This window comes from Euphorbia lathyris, chromosome 5, assembly GCF_963576675.1.
Source record: "Euphorbia lathyris chromosome 5, ddEupLath1.1, whole genome shotgun sequence".
NCBI lineage: Eukaryota > Viridiplantae > Streptophyta > Magnoliopsida > Malpighiales > Euphorbiaceae > Euphorbia > Euphorbia lathyris.
Window position 1 is genome coordinate 24795238 of NC_088914.1, and position 17829 is coordinate 24813066.

The 17829-nt window shown below is 34.3% G+C and overlaps 2 protein-coding genes across 4 annotated transcripts; one reads left to right on the plus strand and one right to left on the minus strand.

The window, feature by feature from the left end:
* The first annotated feature begins 8305 nt into the window (after positions 1 to 8305).
* On the plus strand, positions 8306 to 14809 carry LOC136229341 (uncharacterized). 3 transcript variants are annotated; one of them, XM_066018059.1, is made up of 16 exons: positions 8306 to 8624; positions 9007 to 9168; positions 9247 to 9363; positions 9444 to 9528; positions 10520 to 10628; positions 10759 to 10826; positions 10953 to 11078; positions 11155 to 11506; positions 11603 to 12221; positions 12494 to 12694; positions 12792 to 12852; positions 13307 to 13420; positions 13597 to 13710; positions 13799 to 13888; positions 14378 to 14455; positions 14567 to 14809. In XM_066018059.1, the coding sequence occupies exons 1-15, from the start codon at positions 8527 to 8529 to the stop codon at positions 14402 to 14404; spliced, it is 2343 nt and encodes a 780-aa protein (XP_065874131.1). In that variant the 5' UTR covers positions 8306 to 8526; the 3' UTR covers positions 14405 to 14455; positions 14567 to 14809. The 3 variants fall into 3 exon arrangements, with proteins under 3 accessions (XP_065874131.1, XP_065874130.1, XP_065874129.1); XM_066018058.1 differs by having other exon boundaries at positions 11155 to 12221; positions 14562 to 14809; XM_066018057.1 differs by having other exon boundaries at positions 11155 to 12221.
* A 1121-nt stretch (positions 14810 to 15930) lies between these two features.
* LOC136230246 (uncharacterized) lies at positions 15931 to 16527 on the minus strand. Its single transcript, XM_066019254.1, has 2 exons — positions 16367 to 16527; positions 15931 to 16250 (listed from the first exon to the last, which is right to left on the minus strand). Exons 1-2 carry the CDS (start codon positions 16447 to 16449, stop codon positions 16001 to 16003), a joined length of 333 nt encoding a protein of 110 aa, XP_065875326.1. The 5' UTR covers positions 16450 to 16527; the 3' UTR covers positions 15931 to 16000.
* Between the last annotated feature and the right edge of the window lie 1302 nt (positions 16528 to 17829).

Consider the following 17829-nt stretch of genomic DNA (forward strand, 5'->3'; position numbering starts at 1 on the left):
ACCTTACTTTTACTCTTCCCAATTTATTCATTACCCTTTTCAATCACCTACACCTTTCAAATTCAAGACTCACTACAACTTCTACTTCATCTTCAACCTCAAGCTTTTCTCTTTTCATCTTTTATTTTTCTAACCCTAACCACCATAACCATGCCTAGAGCAAAGCGTGTTGGACACAAGCCGGCTGTCACCGAGGCTAATCGCCTTCGTGTTAGTTGCGGGGCTTATTTCGATATTCATTCCGAGGAAGAAGTTGGACGTTTCAAGCATTTTTCAAACGCCACTCGTAAGTTCGTGGACATGCAGTTTCTTGACTTTGATTCGGTAAGGAAGTTGAACTTCACTACTCAAATTGATACTTTTATTGAGACTTTGGGGTGGGCAACTTTTGCTTCTATGCGTTTTCCCCAAATTCCAGATTATGTGGTTGAGTTTTTGGTTACTTTGAAGATGAACAAAAAGAAAACGGAAATTTCTTTTAGGAAGAATGGTACTACCTATACCATAGATTATGAGGGTATGGGAAATATGTTTGGTTTTCCTACTAGTGATTTTTATGATAAGCCTAAGGATTTTGACAATAACTCTTTTTGGCAAACTCTTTCGGATCAACCTTCTTTCGACTCTAAAAACACTTCAAGCAAATTGATTAAGGACAATTGTGTGTTCTTCTTTCACAAATATTTGAGTTTTTCACTATTTGGTCGTGTTGAGAGTTCGAAGATTCAAGTCCGGGATTTGTTTGTTTGGGATTGTTTATTCAAAGGTTTAAAGGTTGATAGCATTGGAATGATATTTGACAATTTGTATCGTGCTTCGAGGGCTCATACCAATCAAGTCCCTCTCGGTAATTTAATCACCGCTATTGTTTTGGGAGCACGGGATGAATTGGCAACTTATGACATGTCCACCTACCATGGGTGTGTTCCGGTTTTGGACATTGCGGCTCTTGAGCGGGCTCATTTATTGGTTTCTGCGGTTCCTCCCGTTTTTATTTCTTATGCTTCCCGTATTGCACATCTTCATGGCACTATGGGTGGAGGTACTTCTAGTTCCCAAAATGTAGGTACCGAAGAAGGAGGTGCGGAGGCAGGAGCGGACGATGCACCACAAGCCCAAGCAACTCGCGATGATGATCCGGTGGATTTAAGGAGTATTTTGAACCAAATCAATGCAAATAATAGACAAATGAATTTAATAATTGATGATTTGGTGGAGAACAACATGGTGATGAATGACCACCTCAATACTTTGAGGCGTGAGCATAGATCGACTCGGCATCGGATGCTTTCATTTTTCCGTCGCCGAAACGTGGAGACTTCACCAACACCTCCGGATTCCCCGCTGAATGTTTAGGTTTTATCTTTCATTTTCTTATTATATTGTTTTAATTTCAGTTTCGTCCATTTCTATTTATTATGTTTCGTACAATTTCAATTTAATTTTATGTTGAATGTTTTTCTTTGCTAATCTTTCTTTTATTTTCGTATGTTTTATCTTTAATGTTTTATCTCAATTTTACACCAATGAGGACATGGTCCAATTTCAGTGTGGGAGGAGATATATACATATATCATTTTATACAAACGAATGAATGAATGAATGCAACAAAACAAAATTTTTTTTTTTATGCAACACTTGTTTTCACAAATACAAATGCAACGTATATTGCAACACTTTTATAAACTTAACATTTTTATACATTTATAAATTAATCATAAGTTAAATTTTTTTTATGATTATTTTTAGGTTATCATTATCGATAGAAAGAATATATTTCTATACGGGTAATATTTTTCAAAAAAAAATTTCACAAATCTTCGACACGATTTTAAGTAAAAATTGTCTCGAGTGAATGTATTTAAGTAATAAATTCTTTAATTTTAATCTCTATTTTATATCATGAAATTCATGATACAATAGATCTTATTTTAAATTTTCAATTAGGTTTATAGGCATTAAATTGAACTAACAATTTTTTAGCTCGATTTTGATTTTGTCTTATATTAACACCAATTGAAGTTTTTAAGGAAACTATAGCCATAATACATGTTGAATTTTAAGTCAATATAGGAAGAATGTGCTAACTTTCTTTTTCCCAAGTTACAATTTATAATTCATAATCATATTCTTAACTTTTGGCCACGATTGAGACCAACCTTATCACAGTCGAGGTATGAAAGGGAAGAAATAAATAAGTAAAAGCGTACTTTTGGCCACGATTGCGACCACCCTTATCACAATCGAGGTATGGAAGGAACGTTTAAATAAGAAAAATTAAGCGTGTTTAAAGTTTAAAGTAACGATTGCGTCCACCCATGGCATGGTCGATACCTCTTAAGCGAACACAAATAAAATGCATATAAAGTTACGGTCGAGACCACCCTTATCACGGGCGTAACTAAGCAAATAAATTAAACTTAATAAATCATATATAATAATTCAAGTTTGGGAAAGGAAATTTGGTGCTTTGAAATGCCTTGAGATGAAAGACTCAATAACATGCGTGCTTACATCGTCCCGAATACTTCAATTTAAACATTGAAATACAAGACGAATGATATATCGTATTTATACTAAGTTAGTTTGATATTTTGCGTATAAATTTGCCATACGAAGTTAGTATTTTCGGCTTAACTAATTTAAAAGGTAAACACAAAGATATATGTTTTATTTTCATAAAGAGATTAGTTAAGGAATAAATTCAGTGAAATTTTGCTCGGGACTAGCAAAAGATTAAGTGTGGAGATTTGTTAAGCCCAAAATATACCTAAAATATCATTAATATTTACATCATTTTTATTACAAATTTGTGTTATTTATATCTGTTTAGATTACTTTTACTCTCGAATATCTTTCTTTCTTGCAAGGTACCTAAATATTTGGTAAAATCCAAATAGGAACGAAAAAGGATCAAAAACAGAAGAAAAACCCTACAAAAGGAGTCAAAAGACGACGTAAATCAAAAGCGCCAAGTCAAGGACACGAACGAGAGCAAAGAAGTGAAAAAACGCACCGTGCCGCGACCGCGAATCCACCACCCACGGTCGCGACACGCGTCCTTCAACTACTTCCTCCCTTCGTCCAAAGCTTAACTTGATGTTCCCCCATTCACGGCCGAGGATCCCCATTCTCGGTAAGTGCAGAATTCTGCCAAAGGTGCAATGAACACATGTTGAAAATCAAGAAACGCGTTCGTTCGGGTGGATAGAAACGACTCTTCACAAAGAACACAATTCTTAACAACGGACACGACTCTTTACCAACGAATACGTCTTTTCACAAAAGGACATATCACTTCAATCACAACCCTTCAACATCTATAAATAAAGAGTTGATGTTGAGAAAAAAGGTAATGTAATGTTATGTAATATAGATATAGAATCAGAGCGTAGAACTAATGTATAAGTTCTAAGTAAAAACAATTCGAGAGTTAGAAATTAGATTCTGTACAAAACAAGATGAGGTACACATATTGTTTATAGTTTAATTACAAACACAGTAGCGTTTAGACATTATTCCAGTTTTAGTTTGCATTTTGGTAGAGGCCGACCGAATCCCTATTACGAAGTTACAGCGAGAAGATTGAGTAGAGTGTTCGCCCCTGAGCCTGACAACCTCTAAGGAAACCCAAGGAAAGGACTGATCATCCGTTCACTTGCACGCCCTCGAAGAACTCGATGCTCCATGTTCTCTGTAAACTTGTATCAATTTATATTTCATCTAATAAAGTCCGTTCTATTCGATAAATCGTTATGCAGCACTTATGGTAACCAACCCACTAAAGTGATTGCTGGTGTTTTCATTAAAACGTAGTTAATTCAAAATCATTACAAGGAAACTTTGTTGAACACTTAGGCAAATTATTATCTCGGTAGAGTTTTAATTTGGTTAAGGGCATTATGCCGGCTAAAGGGTTTTGCCACGTTCAAAGCCAATTAGTTAGAGGTTCCGTCATTTATTTCATCATCATAATTAATACAAAGTTTAAAGTTGTTTTCTTTGCTCAATGCAAACGAATACATTTATTTGTTTTTCTAAAAGTTCTAAATGTTCCTGTTTTGTAAAATTCATCCCTAAATCAGAAAACTTTTCTAACAATCGATATATTCTAATATAAAATCTTATTCTAGCATTTTCAAATACTCAAAGTCCACAAATTCAATTAAACAATTATTTTTCCTAAATTCAATTAGATAAATTTCACTTTTCATTAACATTCAATAAATCTAACAAGTTCGAAATTAACAGATTCAAAAATAAGTTTTTCGTTAAAAAACGTATCCCTGTGGGATCGATATTTTTATTACTACAAGCGAAACCGTGCACTTGCGGAAATCGCTCAACAGGGATAACGGATCTCCCTGTCTAAGCCCCCTATCAGGAACAATTTGCTCGATGCATTCTCCATTCACTGCCACCCTATACTTCACTGTTGAAATACAAAACATCATCCAGCTAATCCAGGTCTCATGAAATCCCATGCGAATCATTACCTGTTTCAAAAAATCTCAATCCACCCTGTCATATGCCTTGCTAATGTCAATCTTGAGAGCCACCTATCCATCCTTTCCTCTGTTCAGCCTTTTCATAAAGTGTATACTTTCAAAGGCCACCTGAACACTGTCAATTATAGATCTTCCAGGGACAAATGCAGATTGTGTTTCGCCAATTATTTGTGGGAGAACTCCCTTCAGCCGATTGGCAAGGGCCTTGGCAATTATCTTGTAAAGCACATTGCACAGAGAAATTGGGCGAAAATCCTTCAACATTCTAGGATTGTCAATTTTAGGGATAAGAAAAATTGTAGTGTCATTGACCCCATTTGGAAATTCCCCATCTTTGAGCCATTTTGCACAAGCCGATCCCAATTCTGCGCCTATTGTATCCCAAAAGGCTTGAAAAATCCTGGATTTAGCCCATCAGGGCCAGGGGATTTGTTCGGGCTCATAGAAAACAGGGCTTGTTTAAACTCCTCCAACTCAAAAGGTGCCGTGAGAAGATCATTTTTTGCTGGATCGATCAGAGAGTCAATAACCTGAACTGTTTCAGTCCCAGTCGTGTCTGATGCAGAAAAAACAGACTAGAAATATTGCTGCGCTAATCCCAACATCTCATACTGATTATCAATCTCTCCCCCCTCTCATCGATAAGAGATACAATGGAATTCTGTTGTCTCCTTGCTTTAACACTAGCATGGAAGAACTGAGTATTTCTATCTCCCTTTGTCAACCAGAAGGCATTGGCCCTCTGCCTCCAATAAGTCTCTTCTGCCTCCAAGGTGTCATTAAGTTTTCTTTTGGCTAAGAAATAGTGCGCAATCGACTCCCTGTCTCTTTTACCATGCAATTTCTCCATTTGGTTTCTCCATCTTCTTATCTGGCTCTTGAAACGCACATTGAAACCCTTCCCTCACTCAGCCATCTTCTGCACACAATCCTTCAGCTTTTCAGGAACAGACTTGCACCCCCGCCCCTTCCAATTTCTGACCACAAGGCTCTTAAATTCCTGCTTCTTTTTGCTCTGCTTCTTACCTTCTCCTTCTCCAAACTAAGTGAAAAATATGTCATATTCTTAATCACCTAAAAAATGTTATATACATTATATATATATATATATATATATATTAGTTTAGGTCTTTATTAATAGATAAAATGATAAATTATATAAAAAAAATATAGTTACACATTTTCTGAAATTAGTCCTTACAATTTTCTTTATATTCGAGTTTTTTTTGTATACATGAAAAAAACCACAAGGATCGATTTCATAAAACGTGTAATCACAAAAAAAAAAAGTATACATAAAAATATATTTAAAATAATAAAATATATTCTCAAATCTTTATTAATATATAAATATTAAAATATAAAGGAGGGGCGTTTGGTTCAGGGTCTTTAGGAATGAGAATGAGTATGAGAGGGTTTTATTCCCTTTGTTCTTGTTTGTTAAAAAAAAACTCGTTCCCTATACCCATTTTAGATTATGGGTTTACCCCACTTTAGGTTAAGCCCATTACCCCACGCCTGTAGGGAATTGGATTCCCTTTACCCCATTCATTTTTCTAAACATATCCAAACATATAGGGGAATTAATGCTTATTCATTTCCTTTCCTTTAGTTTCCATTTCTTGATTCCTTTTCCCTTACCCCTTATGAACCAAACGCCCTAAATGTTTATTTGTTTATTAGGTAAACGTAATAATTAATTACATATAAAATAGTCTTTAAACATAAATGTTTTAGTTTTGGAAAATTTACACAGAAATTCACTTTTGAAAAACTATTTACAATTATGTCAAGTCATAATTTTGAAATATATCAAATTAATAAAATTATGATGTTTAAAGATTAAAGTTTATAAATTAGGGGTCAAGAATATATTGTCAAGAGTTTGAGATTTATGAATTGGGGTTTAAACTTTTGAAATTAGGTGTAAGAGCATATTTTATTTGGTATCTATAGAAAAAAATGACATATTAAAAATTAAAATTGATGATATGATTTAGTTGTAATTTTGTAGTCAATTATAATATTCATGTAAAAAGCCCTTTAGTTTTCCATTTGAAAAGGTACAAATTGTAAGGTTTTTGAGTTGAACCAATTTTACTTCTAATTATGATTCTACTCTAGAGAATTATAAATCCTAGCATTTTCATTTTACATGTGCGTATTGTTATCACTAATCAATAACACATCAAAAATATATATGTACGTATGTGAAAAACATAAAAAACGTTTAGAAAATAAGTTATATGTACGTGTATCTTTGATCTGATGCAGAACATAAAATAATTTTTTTTAAACTTAAAAATATCTACGTGTGTACACGTGTTATTGACTTGATATTGTTAAGTGATAACATGACACATATATAAAGTATGAATAATATGATTTATAAATGCGTAGAGTGATTTGTTAATAATGATTGAAAATTGACTCAACTTTCAGACGTTAAGGTAAGATTACTATTGACCATTAATATTAAGGTATTTTTGTATTCTATCCAAATTTGTTCTTTCAACCCATAGGTTTGAGTCTCACTAGAACCAATATTATTTTTTTTTATCTTTTGTTTGTTTTGAGATTTGTTAAAATAAATAAGATAAGTGTACAGAAATATAAATATTTTATGATTAAAAGAAGTTAGGGATAAGATGCAAAAATATCATGGGCAAATTACACTCATGGCCACTGAACTTTACCCATTTAATATTATGGCCATCGAATTTCAATTTTTAATAGTATGGTCATTGAACTTTACATTTTTTAACACCGGTGGCCACTCAACGCCTCAAAACAACCGTTGACGGCCTAACAATAAAAAATCCGAAGCGTTAATGATATTCTAAAAAACTTTAATTTTTGAAAATTTTCGCTTTGAGATCATTTAGGTGTTGTTTGGTTAGGAGAGAGAGACTGAATTTTTAGAGAGAGAAAGCTCTAAAAAATGTGATTTTGGAAAATAAAAAATGTAGTTTCATGGTAAATGTCGTTCTGAAAAACTTTAATTCTTGAATATTTTCATTTTAAGGTCGTTAGCAGTCGTTAACGGTCATTTTGAGGAGTTAGTTAAAATTGAGTGGTGACCAATGTTAAAAAGTGTAAAGTTCAGTAGCCATACCGTTAAGAATTGAAGTTCAGTGGTCACAATGCTAAAATAGGTAAAGTTCAGTGGTCATGAGTGTAATTTACCCAAAATATCATTCACGTTTAACGTCAGGAATAATTTTACCCCAATATTTAAAATGGTTCAATTTTCACTCTAACTTTGACCATCAAGAACAGTTTTATTCCTAATGTTAGAAAGTTTGGTCTTTTTTTTTAAAGAAGTTTAGTCAATTTCAGATATTATTATAAAATACAAATATTTTAATTTTTTTTTATTTTGTATCAATGTATATCAATGAAATCTTAAAAAAAGATTTAATAATTTTTATAATGGTTACTTTGTTTTTTACAAAGTACCGTTACTTGGTGTGTTTTCACCATTGGATGATGGAGCATAAAATTAATCCAATGGTGAATATGAGCATAAAAACAAAGTAACTATAGCGAACACCTGAAAATCAATATTTTTAAATCCGATATTTGAATTCTTTATATCCACCTTTCATATAAATATAGATAATAAGATTCAAATTACAATTTAATAAATTACTTTTCAAATTTAACCCAACTTATCAACATTCTTCACTGCTAAAATTAGGGCTAAAATTTTAAATGTTGAGAGTAAACATGGTTTTAATTATGGGAAAACAGAAAAGAGGATTAGATAAGAAGAGCAAAAATTAATAATTTCCATTTGGGCTTTCAGCTTCTGGTTTAGGTTTTGTCGCTACTTCAATTCCGAGATCAACACAGACAAGCACTTTCTCTCTCCCCATTATACCTAGACTCCATCCATCCATTTTCTTTCTTCTTCCTCCACCGATTCAATCTAAATCGCGCAATTAGGGTTTCCAATCTACTTGTCTCCATCCATTCATGATCTTTACCTTTGTAATTTATCCCCTTCTCTAACTTTATGATTTCCAATTGCGAATCCAAGGTAATGACGGGTCGTTCCTTGCTGCACGATCGAAATTCGATCCAATCCCATGCTTCCAGCGATCATCTTAGAAGGTTTGCTTTTTCATAGCTCTGTGAGTTGATTTTTTTCAATAGGACTTCCAGATTTTTGTAGGATTTTTCAGATTGTTGCATTGTGTTCATGCGTCCAATTCTACGATTATGGTTTGTTTAATCCGTGATCAATTGTCACTGGATTTTTAATTACAATGAGGTTTTGGGTGTTGAATTCAAGTATATGAATTAGTGTTTGCATGTTTTTTGTTGAGTTAATCTGCAATTCTGTTGTGGAGTTTAAGAGAAGGAAATTGTCACTTGATTTGAGACTCAAGTTTTAACTTTTGCTTGCTTGGAAATTCGATTTATTCTTATATCCTTTAATTTGTAGTGATTCTGTATTTTGGCGTTAATTTAATTTCCTTTCAATATCCTTCAGTGGTAGAAATGCATTGTGTTTGTTAGTGAGGAGAGAGATTTGTCCCAAGACAAAACATGTACCTAAAAGGCGTTGGGGAGAAGTTTCTCAATGGAATTCCAATTCGTCATCTGTGTCCAAAAGCGAACCAGCAAGAGATGCAAAACGTGGTCTTATTTCATGGTACCTGTCTTGCTTCACTTGTTGATTTTGCTTTTCTTCTGAATCTTCCCTTGTGTATTTATATTGGTTATGCTTCAGGGTCGAGGCAGAGTCATTGAAGCATTTAGCTGCAAAGTATTGTCCACTGGTTCCTCCTCCACGATCAACCATTGCAGCAGCATTTAGTCCTGATGGAAGAACACTTGCTTCTACTCAGTGGGTTTTCATACTTTCAATTTTGTTGTTGCTCACCCATAAATTTGAATTTTACTTAACTTGCTCTTGAATTCTTGTAGTGGTGATCACACTGTGAAGATAATTGATTGTCAAACGGGGAACTGCTTAAAGGTCTTGAGCGGTCATAGGAGGACTCCGTGGGTGGTGAGTTGGAAAGTGGATTCTACGAAAAATTGCTTTTTTAATATGCTCAAGGGAACTTATTGTTTGATGATTAGTTTGTCTTAGTGCTGTTATTGGATGTGGGCTTAATATAAGTTTTGAAGTTTGTTCCACTCAAGACAAATGTCTTGCCTTAAATCGCAGGGCATATCCTTTTTTGAGATTTTCTAGCATGTGGTGTCAGGCTTTTGCCTCGCGGTGCAAATTAGTTGCATTTCAAATATGCGCAGATCCCTACTGTTTTCACTTCAAAAAAAAAAAAAAAAACACTAATGGCCCTTGGTTCTGGTGGTGGTGACAATTCACTGTCATTTTGGGCAGAAGACCTTAGGATTGGTTTGATTGTGCTTTTCTTTTCATGTCACCTCTACATGCATGTTTATTCTAATGTTATGTACTGAATACACTGAGCTGGCATGGTAACTGAGCTCCATAGTTTTACAAGAATGCTTTCATCTTATGTTATTTAAGTATGCCTTATTTTCTCCAATTTTCTGTGGAGAACCTCTGGAAAAATATTTTAAAATAACATTCATTGTGGTGCTCTATAGAATTCCTCTGTTCTTGAAGTTGTCAAAATAAAAAGTGTATTTTCATATGCTATTGCTGTTTGCAATGAAATTTTATAACCAGTAATGTAGAACTGATTGGTTGCTACTTGCTAGACATTGTAATTGGCTACAAATCTTCTAACAAACAGCTTCTGTTGCAGAGACTATTGTGATTGTTTATGTGGATGGATTCTTAACATCTGATTTGCTGATTCTTGACTGACAGTATACCTCGTAGCTACATGCCTTGTGTGTAAAATAAAAATAAAAATTCAAAAGCTTTTTAAAACAATTTTTACATGTCATCATTTTCCTCATTTAGAGATTGTTACTCCACCTTTTTCATCTCAAATTCTATTGCTTTTCCTGTTGATAAATAACTTTGATGTAGTTCTCTTTTTATTAAGTTGCTCATCTTACAGGTTAGGTTTCATCCATTACATCCTGAAATTCTAGCTAGTGGGAGCTTGGATTACGAGGTTCGCTTATGGGATGCAAACACAGCAGAGTGTATAGGATCTCGTGACTTTTGTATGTCCACTAAATAATGTCTCGGTTACTGATATCATATTATCATATGTGCTTGTCCTCTCTCTATATTTATTCTTGAAGCATGTATAGTGTATTGAAACTGATCTTGCTGAATTTATTTCCCATATAGATCGTCCCATCGCCTCTATTGCTTTCCATGCTGAAGGGGAACTGCTCGCCGTTGCTTCAGGTCACAAGGTGTTGAATCTTACCTTCTATTACTGTTAGTCTTGCTTGAATCCTTTTGCTTCCTTCCTTTTCTATGAAGGATTGAGATACCATTTATAATGTAACTTAGGATTGGCATTTGATGTCATTTGTCAGTTGTACATATGGCATTACAATAAGAAAGGAGAGGCATCTTCACCAACCATTGTTTTGAAGACAAGGCGTTCTCTTCGGGCAGTGCACTTTCACCCCCATGCCGCCCCATTTCTTTTGACTGCTGAGGTGAATAGTTAAAACGACATTTAGTTTATTCTTCACTCACCTATTGTGTAGATTACATTATTGGACTGATATGCAGGTCAATGATCTTGACTCCTCAGATTCCTCAATGACACGGGCAACATCTCCGGGTTACCTAAAATATCCCCCTCCTGCTGTTTTTGTTGCAAATGTTAATTCCGGTGATCGTGTTAGTTTGGCAGCTGAATTGCCTCTCATGTCATTGCCTCTCTTGTATGTACCCTCATTCTCTATGGATGATACTAGAACAGGTGCAGAAAAACATACCAGTTCAAGCATAATGCAAGTGGAGTCTTCCAGTTTAAGGCAGTTGCAGGCAGATGCAAATACGGGACTTAAGTATGATACCTTAGTGTCTCCTATGGAAACATTTCCTGCAGTTCCTTCCATTTCATATCCTCATGCAGAAGGTACTACAGCTACTAATACAATCCCTAGTGGAAGGGAAAGTGGTGTTTCTGAAACCATAGCGGATGCCATGGAGACTGATGAAATGTCGTCTGTAGGGGGAAACTTACAAGGGAATTATAATGACCCAGAAACTTCTGGTGGTGGTAATACTGCAGCTGTTGGAGTTTCTGGAAATATTTCTGTTAGACAGCCGTCCATGGAGTTTGGGCAACTTCATCAGTATTTACCATCTAGAGATCCAACTTGGTGGGAGCTACGCTTTTTGCAAGGATGGTTATTGGGTCAAAGCCAAGCTGGTGTTCCATCAACACTTCCTCTTAATGGCAGTGGTCGTGAATATCCAGCCCATCATACAGGTTCCTCAACATCTTATCAATCTAGTCACACTATGGAGGCTGCAACAGCTACCTTACCAGTGCCTGCTGGCACTGGCATAGCTGGGGTTTCTGGTAGATCTGACTTACAAAATCAGATTCCACGCCCCCGCTTATCTGGGGAGAGTATAACCCCCAATGAAACACCACATGATGGAACTGATACTCAGCCTATATTTAACAGAATCCAGTCTGAAATTGCAACAACACTGGCTGCTGCTGCAGCTGAGTTACCTTGTACTGTAAAGCTCAGGGTGTGGTCACATGATATTGAACACCCTTGTGCCCCACTCAATGCAGAAAGATGCCGTTTGACTATTCCTCATGCTGTCCTATGTAGGTAAGTTGAAAGCTATTTTTTTTTCAATTTATTGTCTCTTATTCCTCAAAATATAAGTCCAATCTAGTGTCTGTGTTGATATGAAAAAGTAGATCACATGTCATGCTTTCATACTGTTTACTCTTGAGATGTCATCCAGGTTCTTTTGAGTAATGGCTTTTATTTGTTACTGCATCTCTTCATAATTTGAATACAATTTTATCAATCGCATCAAGGTTTTGTCCTTTCATAATGTTTACTTTGTCAGCTCTGGGATGCAATTGTTTTTGCAGTGAAATGGGTGCTCATTTTTCTCCTTGTGGAAGATATTTAGCTGCCTGTGTTGCTTGCATGCTTCCTAATATGGAAGCTGATCCTGGACTACAAACAGTAGTTCAACAGGATACTGGTGCAGCAACTTCACCTACTCGACATCCAATCTCGGCTCACCAAGTTATGTATGAGCTTCGCATATATTCCCTGGAGGAGGCAACGTAAATTCCTGGACAGCTCGTATAATATATTCATCGTGTTATTGTTTTTGACCTGGATGGTGGTTCAACTTTTAATAAATTAATTTTCCTAATTCAGGTTTGGTTCAGTGCTTGTATCGCGGGCAATTAGAGCTGCCCACTGCTTGACTTCAATCCAGGTCAGTGTCTTATTGGTAGATAAGAGTAATTTATATCGTATCCTTTTTTTTTATGTGTCATGACATGACACCTTTCTTTATAGTCATATAAACCAGTTGGCGTTTTCTGTTGTGTGTTCACCAGTATAGCTCATCTATTTACTGTATCATGCAATTTCTATTTCGCGCCTCTTTCTGCATTCTATTTCTGAATGTCTGCTAAAATTAGTCTCTCCTCCATTTCCCTTGGCAATTTCATTGGTCTATTTAATTTAGTGTGCGAGGAGAGATCCTGTTACTATATATTTGTAAGTGCTAATTCTAGTGCATTTTGCCAAATTGATGTGGGCTTTCACTGATTCTTCTTGTGAATGCCTGTTATTTTATTTGATTTGCTCTATGATTTCCCTGTAAATTTTGTTGTTATATTGTGGATTCTACTTTATTTATCAGACAAGGAATTTTACTTTTGCAGTTCTCACCGACTTCTGAACACATATTACTTGCTTACGGTCGACGCCATGGATCTCTCCTGAAAAGCATTGTTATTGATGGGGAAACAACATCTCCTATTTATACAGTTCTTGAGGTGTGGACTCTTTCTTGCCCTACAAATTTTGTTTTATAAAACTCAATTAGGACTTCATATTTCGTAAATGTGTCGCACAACACAAGAATCAAGAATACTTCTCAACATCTTATCCAGTTTGGCATTTTTCCATGATAGACCCTTTCCCTTCTCTAATCCTCCATTTCATTGCTCAGGTTTACAGAGTTTCTGATATGGAACTTGTCAGAGTTCTCCCTAGTGCAGAGGATGAGGTCAATGTTGCTTGCTTTCATCCTTTTGCTGGGGGTGGTCTTGTTTATGGAACCAAGGTGTGTGCATTCTCAGAATAATTTTATTTTTGCCGATCTTGATCCTTTAACTGCTAACCATGCATAGGTCCTTTTCTTTTGATTGCAGGAAGGGAAACTTAGGGTCCTCCAGTTTAATGGCTCACATGGTGTAAGTTGTACTGGATCAAATCATTCTCCGGATGATAATTTTGCTGAGGTATAATAGTGTAAAGGTTGCTTAACATTTATTAACAACACATTCACTATTCAAGAATGAAAATATTGCATGGGAAAGTAGTTATTATATCAAGCAAGAAGGAAAGAAGTTTTAATATCATGAGAAAACCTTTATATTGCATGTTTTCAGCAAGGAAACTATATACTGCAAGATTCATTATATAACAGAAAACACCTTAAAAAAAAAATCTTATCTTCGGTTGAATATTAGTTGAAACCGTTTGGCAAATGCTTGATGGGTGAAAGGTAGAATATTCCCATCCAAGCGAAGAGGGAGTTGCTTAAAAAGTACATCTTTAAGAAAGATTTTACTGGATAGGGAGGTGTACAAGGGTTTGAAAGCCTAATGTTTTTCTTGCTTCAATTACCGTCTAATTGGAAAGGCTGTCTGGTGTAAATTGTAATTAAGTTAATCGAAACGGAAACATGTCTGCTGTATTTGCTGAATTTTAGTTAATATTGGTTGCAGGTACAAACATATGCCCTAGAAGGTTGAGAAGAGACCCTGTACCACATTTGAATGTGTAAACCATGATAGATTTGGAAGGTAGATTTTATTATAGCATTGGATTCATTATATGTATAATGCAGAATCGGATGATCCGATCCAGGTATGAGAAATGGGATTGATTAGTTGATTGGTTTTTTTGTAGAGCAGATCTCATCAATGGAAGAAATAGAAATTAACAAATGGTGTGATAAATGTTCCTAACAATCAAAATCCCTCTGATATATAGAAGAAGAAGAAGACCACCACCAGAATACCTGTTCTGAGACTAACTTTTGGGCTCTTTCACCCATCCATCCGGTGGAAAATTTCTGTAATTGTATTCTAATATGTCGTGCTGAAATGTAAAAATATAATGTACTAATTCAAGTTTATTTTATTTTATTTTATACACGTTATGTATCTTGGTTTCTTTAAGTAATTCCTTTGCCTTTGAAGATTAAAAAATGCTACCAGAAGACGCTTTCTGATTTCAAAACCGTACAGGATATACTGAACCATTTGTATAAGATTTTAACATTTTTTTTCTTCTCAAATATTATGGTAAGAAATTATTAGCAATTTAACATTTTTAGGTTAGATAAGTTTAATTAATATTTTATTAGTAACATCTATTAAAAGTAATTTATAAACAAGATCAAGATATCCAACTTATTTCTTTTTTTAAGAAAACAAACTCATTAAAACATGTGCTTTGATATTATTGCAAGAATAGATATTATTAGCTTTATCTTAAATCCCACAGTTTTAGAAAAAGTATTTACATATATTGAATATACTATGTCTGATTAGTAATTGAGGAAGTGAATTTGATCGGTCACTATTAGATCTAGTTTTCTCAATTTGATCGGGTCACTGTTAGATCTAATTTGATGTAGTATCTTAAGGCGGAAGGTTTGAAGATAAATATCTCAAGTATTGGAGAATTGACATGGTATATTCCTATCCCCACTCCAGTTGCATTATTTATGGCTCTGCCTTACGATTTTGACATCTTTAGTTATTGTCTTTGATGCCCTTACCCTAAGGACAAGAATGTTCTTGGAACGACTGGTACTTTTTGAGGGCATTATTGTCTTTTACTACTGGTTTTGTCTCCATTCATTGATAAAACAAAGACAGGTATCAAGACCAAGTGCTTCTTTTCTAACTTTATTTTTTTTATCATATGAGATTATAACAAATTGATGAGTTTGACCAGTCAAAGGGAACATTAAAAGCTTAATTTAAGAAGCATCAAATAAAAAAAAATTAGCTTTGAATATGACATGCATTGACTGTCTGTTTTTCTTTGACTAGGAGATACCATTACTTTACTCCTACTATATTCCCAAATCAATACATTAATTAATTAAAGATAATTAATGAAAAAAAATTCATTTTTTATTAATTGTAATATTACTTCACTCCCAATAAATTCTACTAAATCAATAGATTAATTAATGAAAAAAATTCATTTTAATCGTACTATTTTATACTTAAATACTATATGATAAAAGAAATTGACAACAATAAATAAAAGAAAAATCTGAAATTAATTAAGAGATAATGTAATAAAATTTTAAACAATGAAATATATAGGTTTCACTGTGATAATAAAGAAGAAGGGGAAGGTTGAGAAGAAGTAGACTCAAATTTGTAGTATTTATCAACGGCAACAGAAACATCCCAAGTGCAACTAATTCCTTTAGGAATAGTAACAAGATCTCCAGCACCAAATTCAACAAATTCATCTGTTGATCCTTTTGGGTATGCTTTTACTTTCCCTTTCAACAAGTAGCATGTCTCTTCTGCATCAAATTTCAACTGGTATTTCCCCGGAGAACAACCCCACCTTCACCCAACAAATAAAAACCACAACTTTAGCATAAAAATCACAACTTTAGAATGAAAATCAAAACTTTATAGCATAAAAACCAAAACCCAGATGAAATTATAGAGAAAACTCACTTGGGCCAGCACTTGATGTTTAAATCATTGAGTCTAGATTCTGATGGGTTTTTTTCGACTGTGATTCTGAGGTTTCCATCCATATTTGTGAAGAAGAAGAAGAAATAATGTTATGAAAGTGAGGGAGGGAGGATAAGATGGTAGTAAAGTAATATATAGGGGGGAGGAAAAGGAAGAGTTTGGATTTAATATGAATATGTAATATTATTGCATATTTGACTCAATGCTATATAAGTTAAACCGACCACGCTTCTATTCATTTCATCATTAATGTTTTCTTTTTTAATTTAAAACATGATTTTTATGTTTTTGTGTGTTTTATTTAATTTATGTTAAAAAACCCATAAGTCAAGGACCGACTTATGTGAAATCCGGAAAATAACTTTTAGATGTTTTCATTTATTAATTGTTTTAGGTACAAGGTAATAAAATAATTCTATTTTTTTTTTTTTGAAATTATCAATTTGGGTTTTACGTACAAAATAGCAATAATATAAGTTTAACGTTTGGAAAATGGTACTACTAATTTAGGCCTTGATAACGGAACACCTCATTCATATTCTCCCATTAAGTTTTATCAATTGTATTTGGAGAGAGAAATTAGAACCCAAAAGAACAATATGAATGACATGTCACGTTCCATTATCGAGACCTAAATTGATATTCTTTTTTAAACGCTAAACTCATATTCGTACTATTTTGTACATGCGGTCTAAATTGATATTTCTCCAAAAACCATAGACTTATTTTGGTATCTTATCCTAATATTTTAAAGAAAAGCTAGACTAGAGTCTTGTATATTTTCTAACTTCTATGTTTACCAACATATAACAAAATGTTTAATTTGATATTTTGATAGAGTTAGAAAGACATGGACCGACATTCATCATTTGAGGATCGGCGATGGGGGTCCCACTTCTGACATGGTAAGATTATCTGATCATGTAATTGAGTATTTCTCTAATATCTACGAGAACATATTGATCTTTCTCCAATTAATGAGGTAATTCCCAACTTAGTAACTTCTTTGGAAAATGGGGAATTAATTTCTAAACCTTCTATTGAAGCTATTAAAGACACATTCTTTTCCATGGATCCTGACAGTGCCCCTGGCCCTGATGGTTTTGGGGGAACTTTCTATCATTTCTTTTGGGATATTGTAGGGAAGGATGTTTGCAATATGGTTCAGGCTTTCTTTGATCATGGTTGCATCCTGTCTGGTTTAAACTCTAGTATTATGGCTCTAATTCCTAAAGTTGCTGAAGCTGATAGAATTGAGAATTTTCGTCCAATTGTGATGAGTAACTTTAGTTTCAAAATCATCTCAAAAATTCTTGCAGATCGCCTTGCAGTTATTGCAGCAAGGGATTGTCTCTCCCAACCAGTATGGTTTCCTTAAAAGTAGAAGCATTCATCAGTGCACTGCCTTAGCTTCCGAGGGAGTTAATATGCTTGACAGAAAA

Coding starts and splice junctions, on each gene's coding strand:
- LOC136230246 (XM_066019254.1), bottom strand. CDS start 16,449: ATGGATGGAAACCTCAGAATCACAGTCGAAAAAAACCCATCAGAATCT. Junction 16,251..16,366: donor AACATCAAGTGCTGGCCCAA/GTGAGTTTTCTC, acceptor TGTTGGGTGAAG/GTGGGGTTGTTCTCCGGGGA.
- LOC136229341 (XM_066018058.1), top strand. CDS start 8,527: ATGATTTCCAATTGCGAATCCAAGGTAATGACGGGTCGTTCCTTGCTG. Junction 8,625..9,006: donor TCCAGCGATCATCTTAGAAG/GTTTGCTTTTTC, acceptor AATATCCTTCAG/TGGTAGAAATGCATTGTGTT. Junction 13,421..13,596: donor CTATTTATACAGTTCTTGAG/GTGTGGACTCTT, acceptor TTCATTGCTCAG/GTTTACAGAGTTTCTGATAT.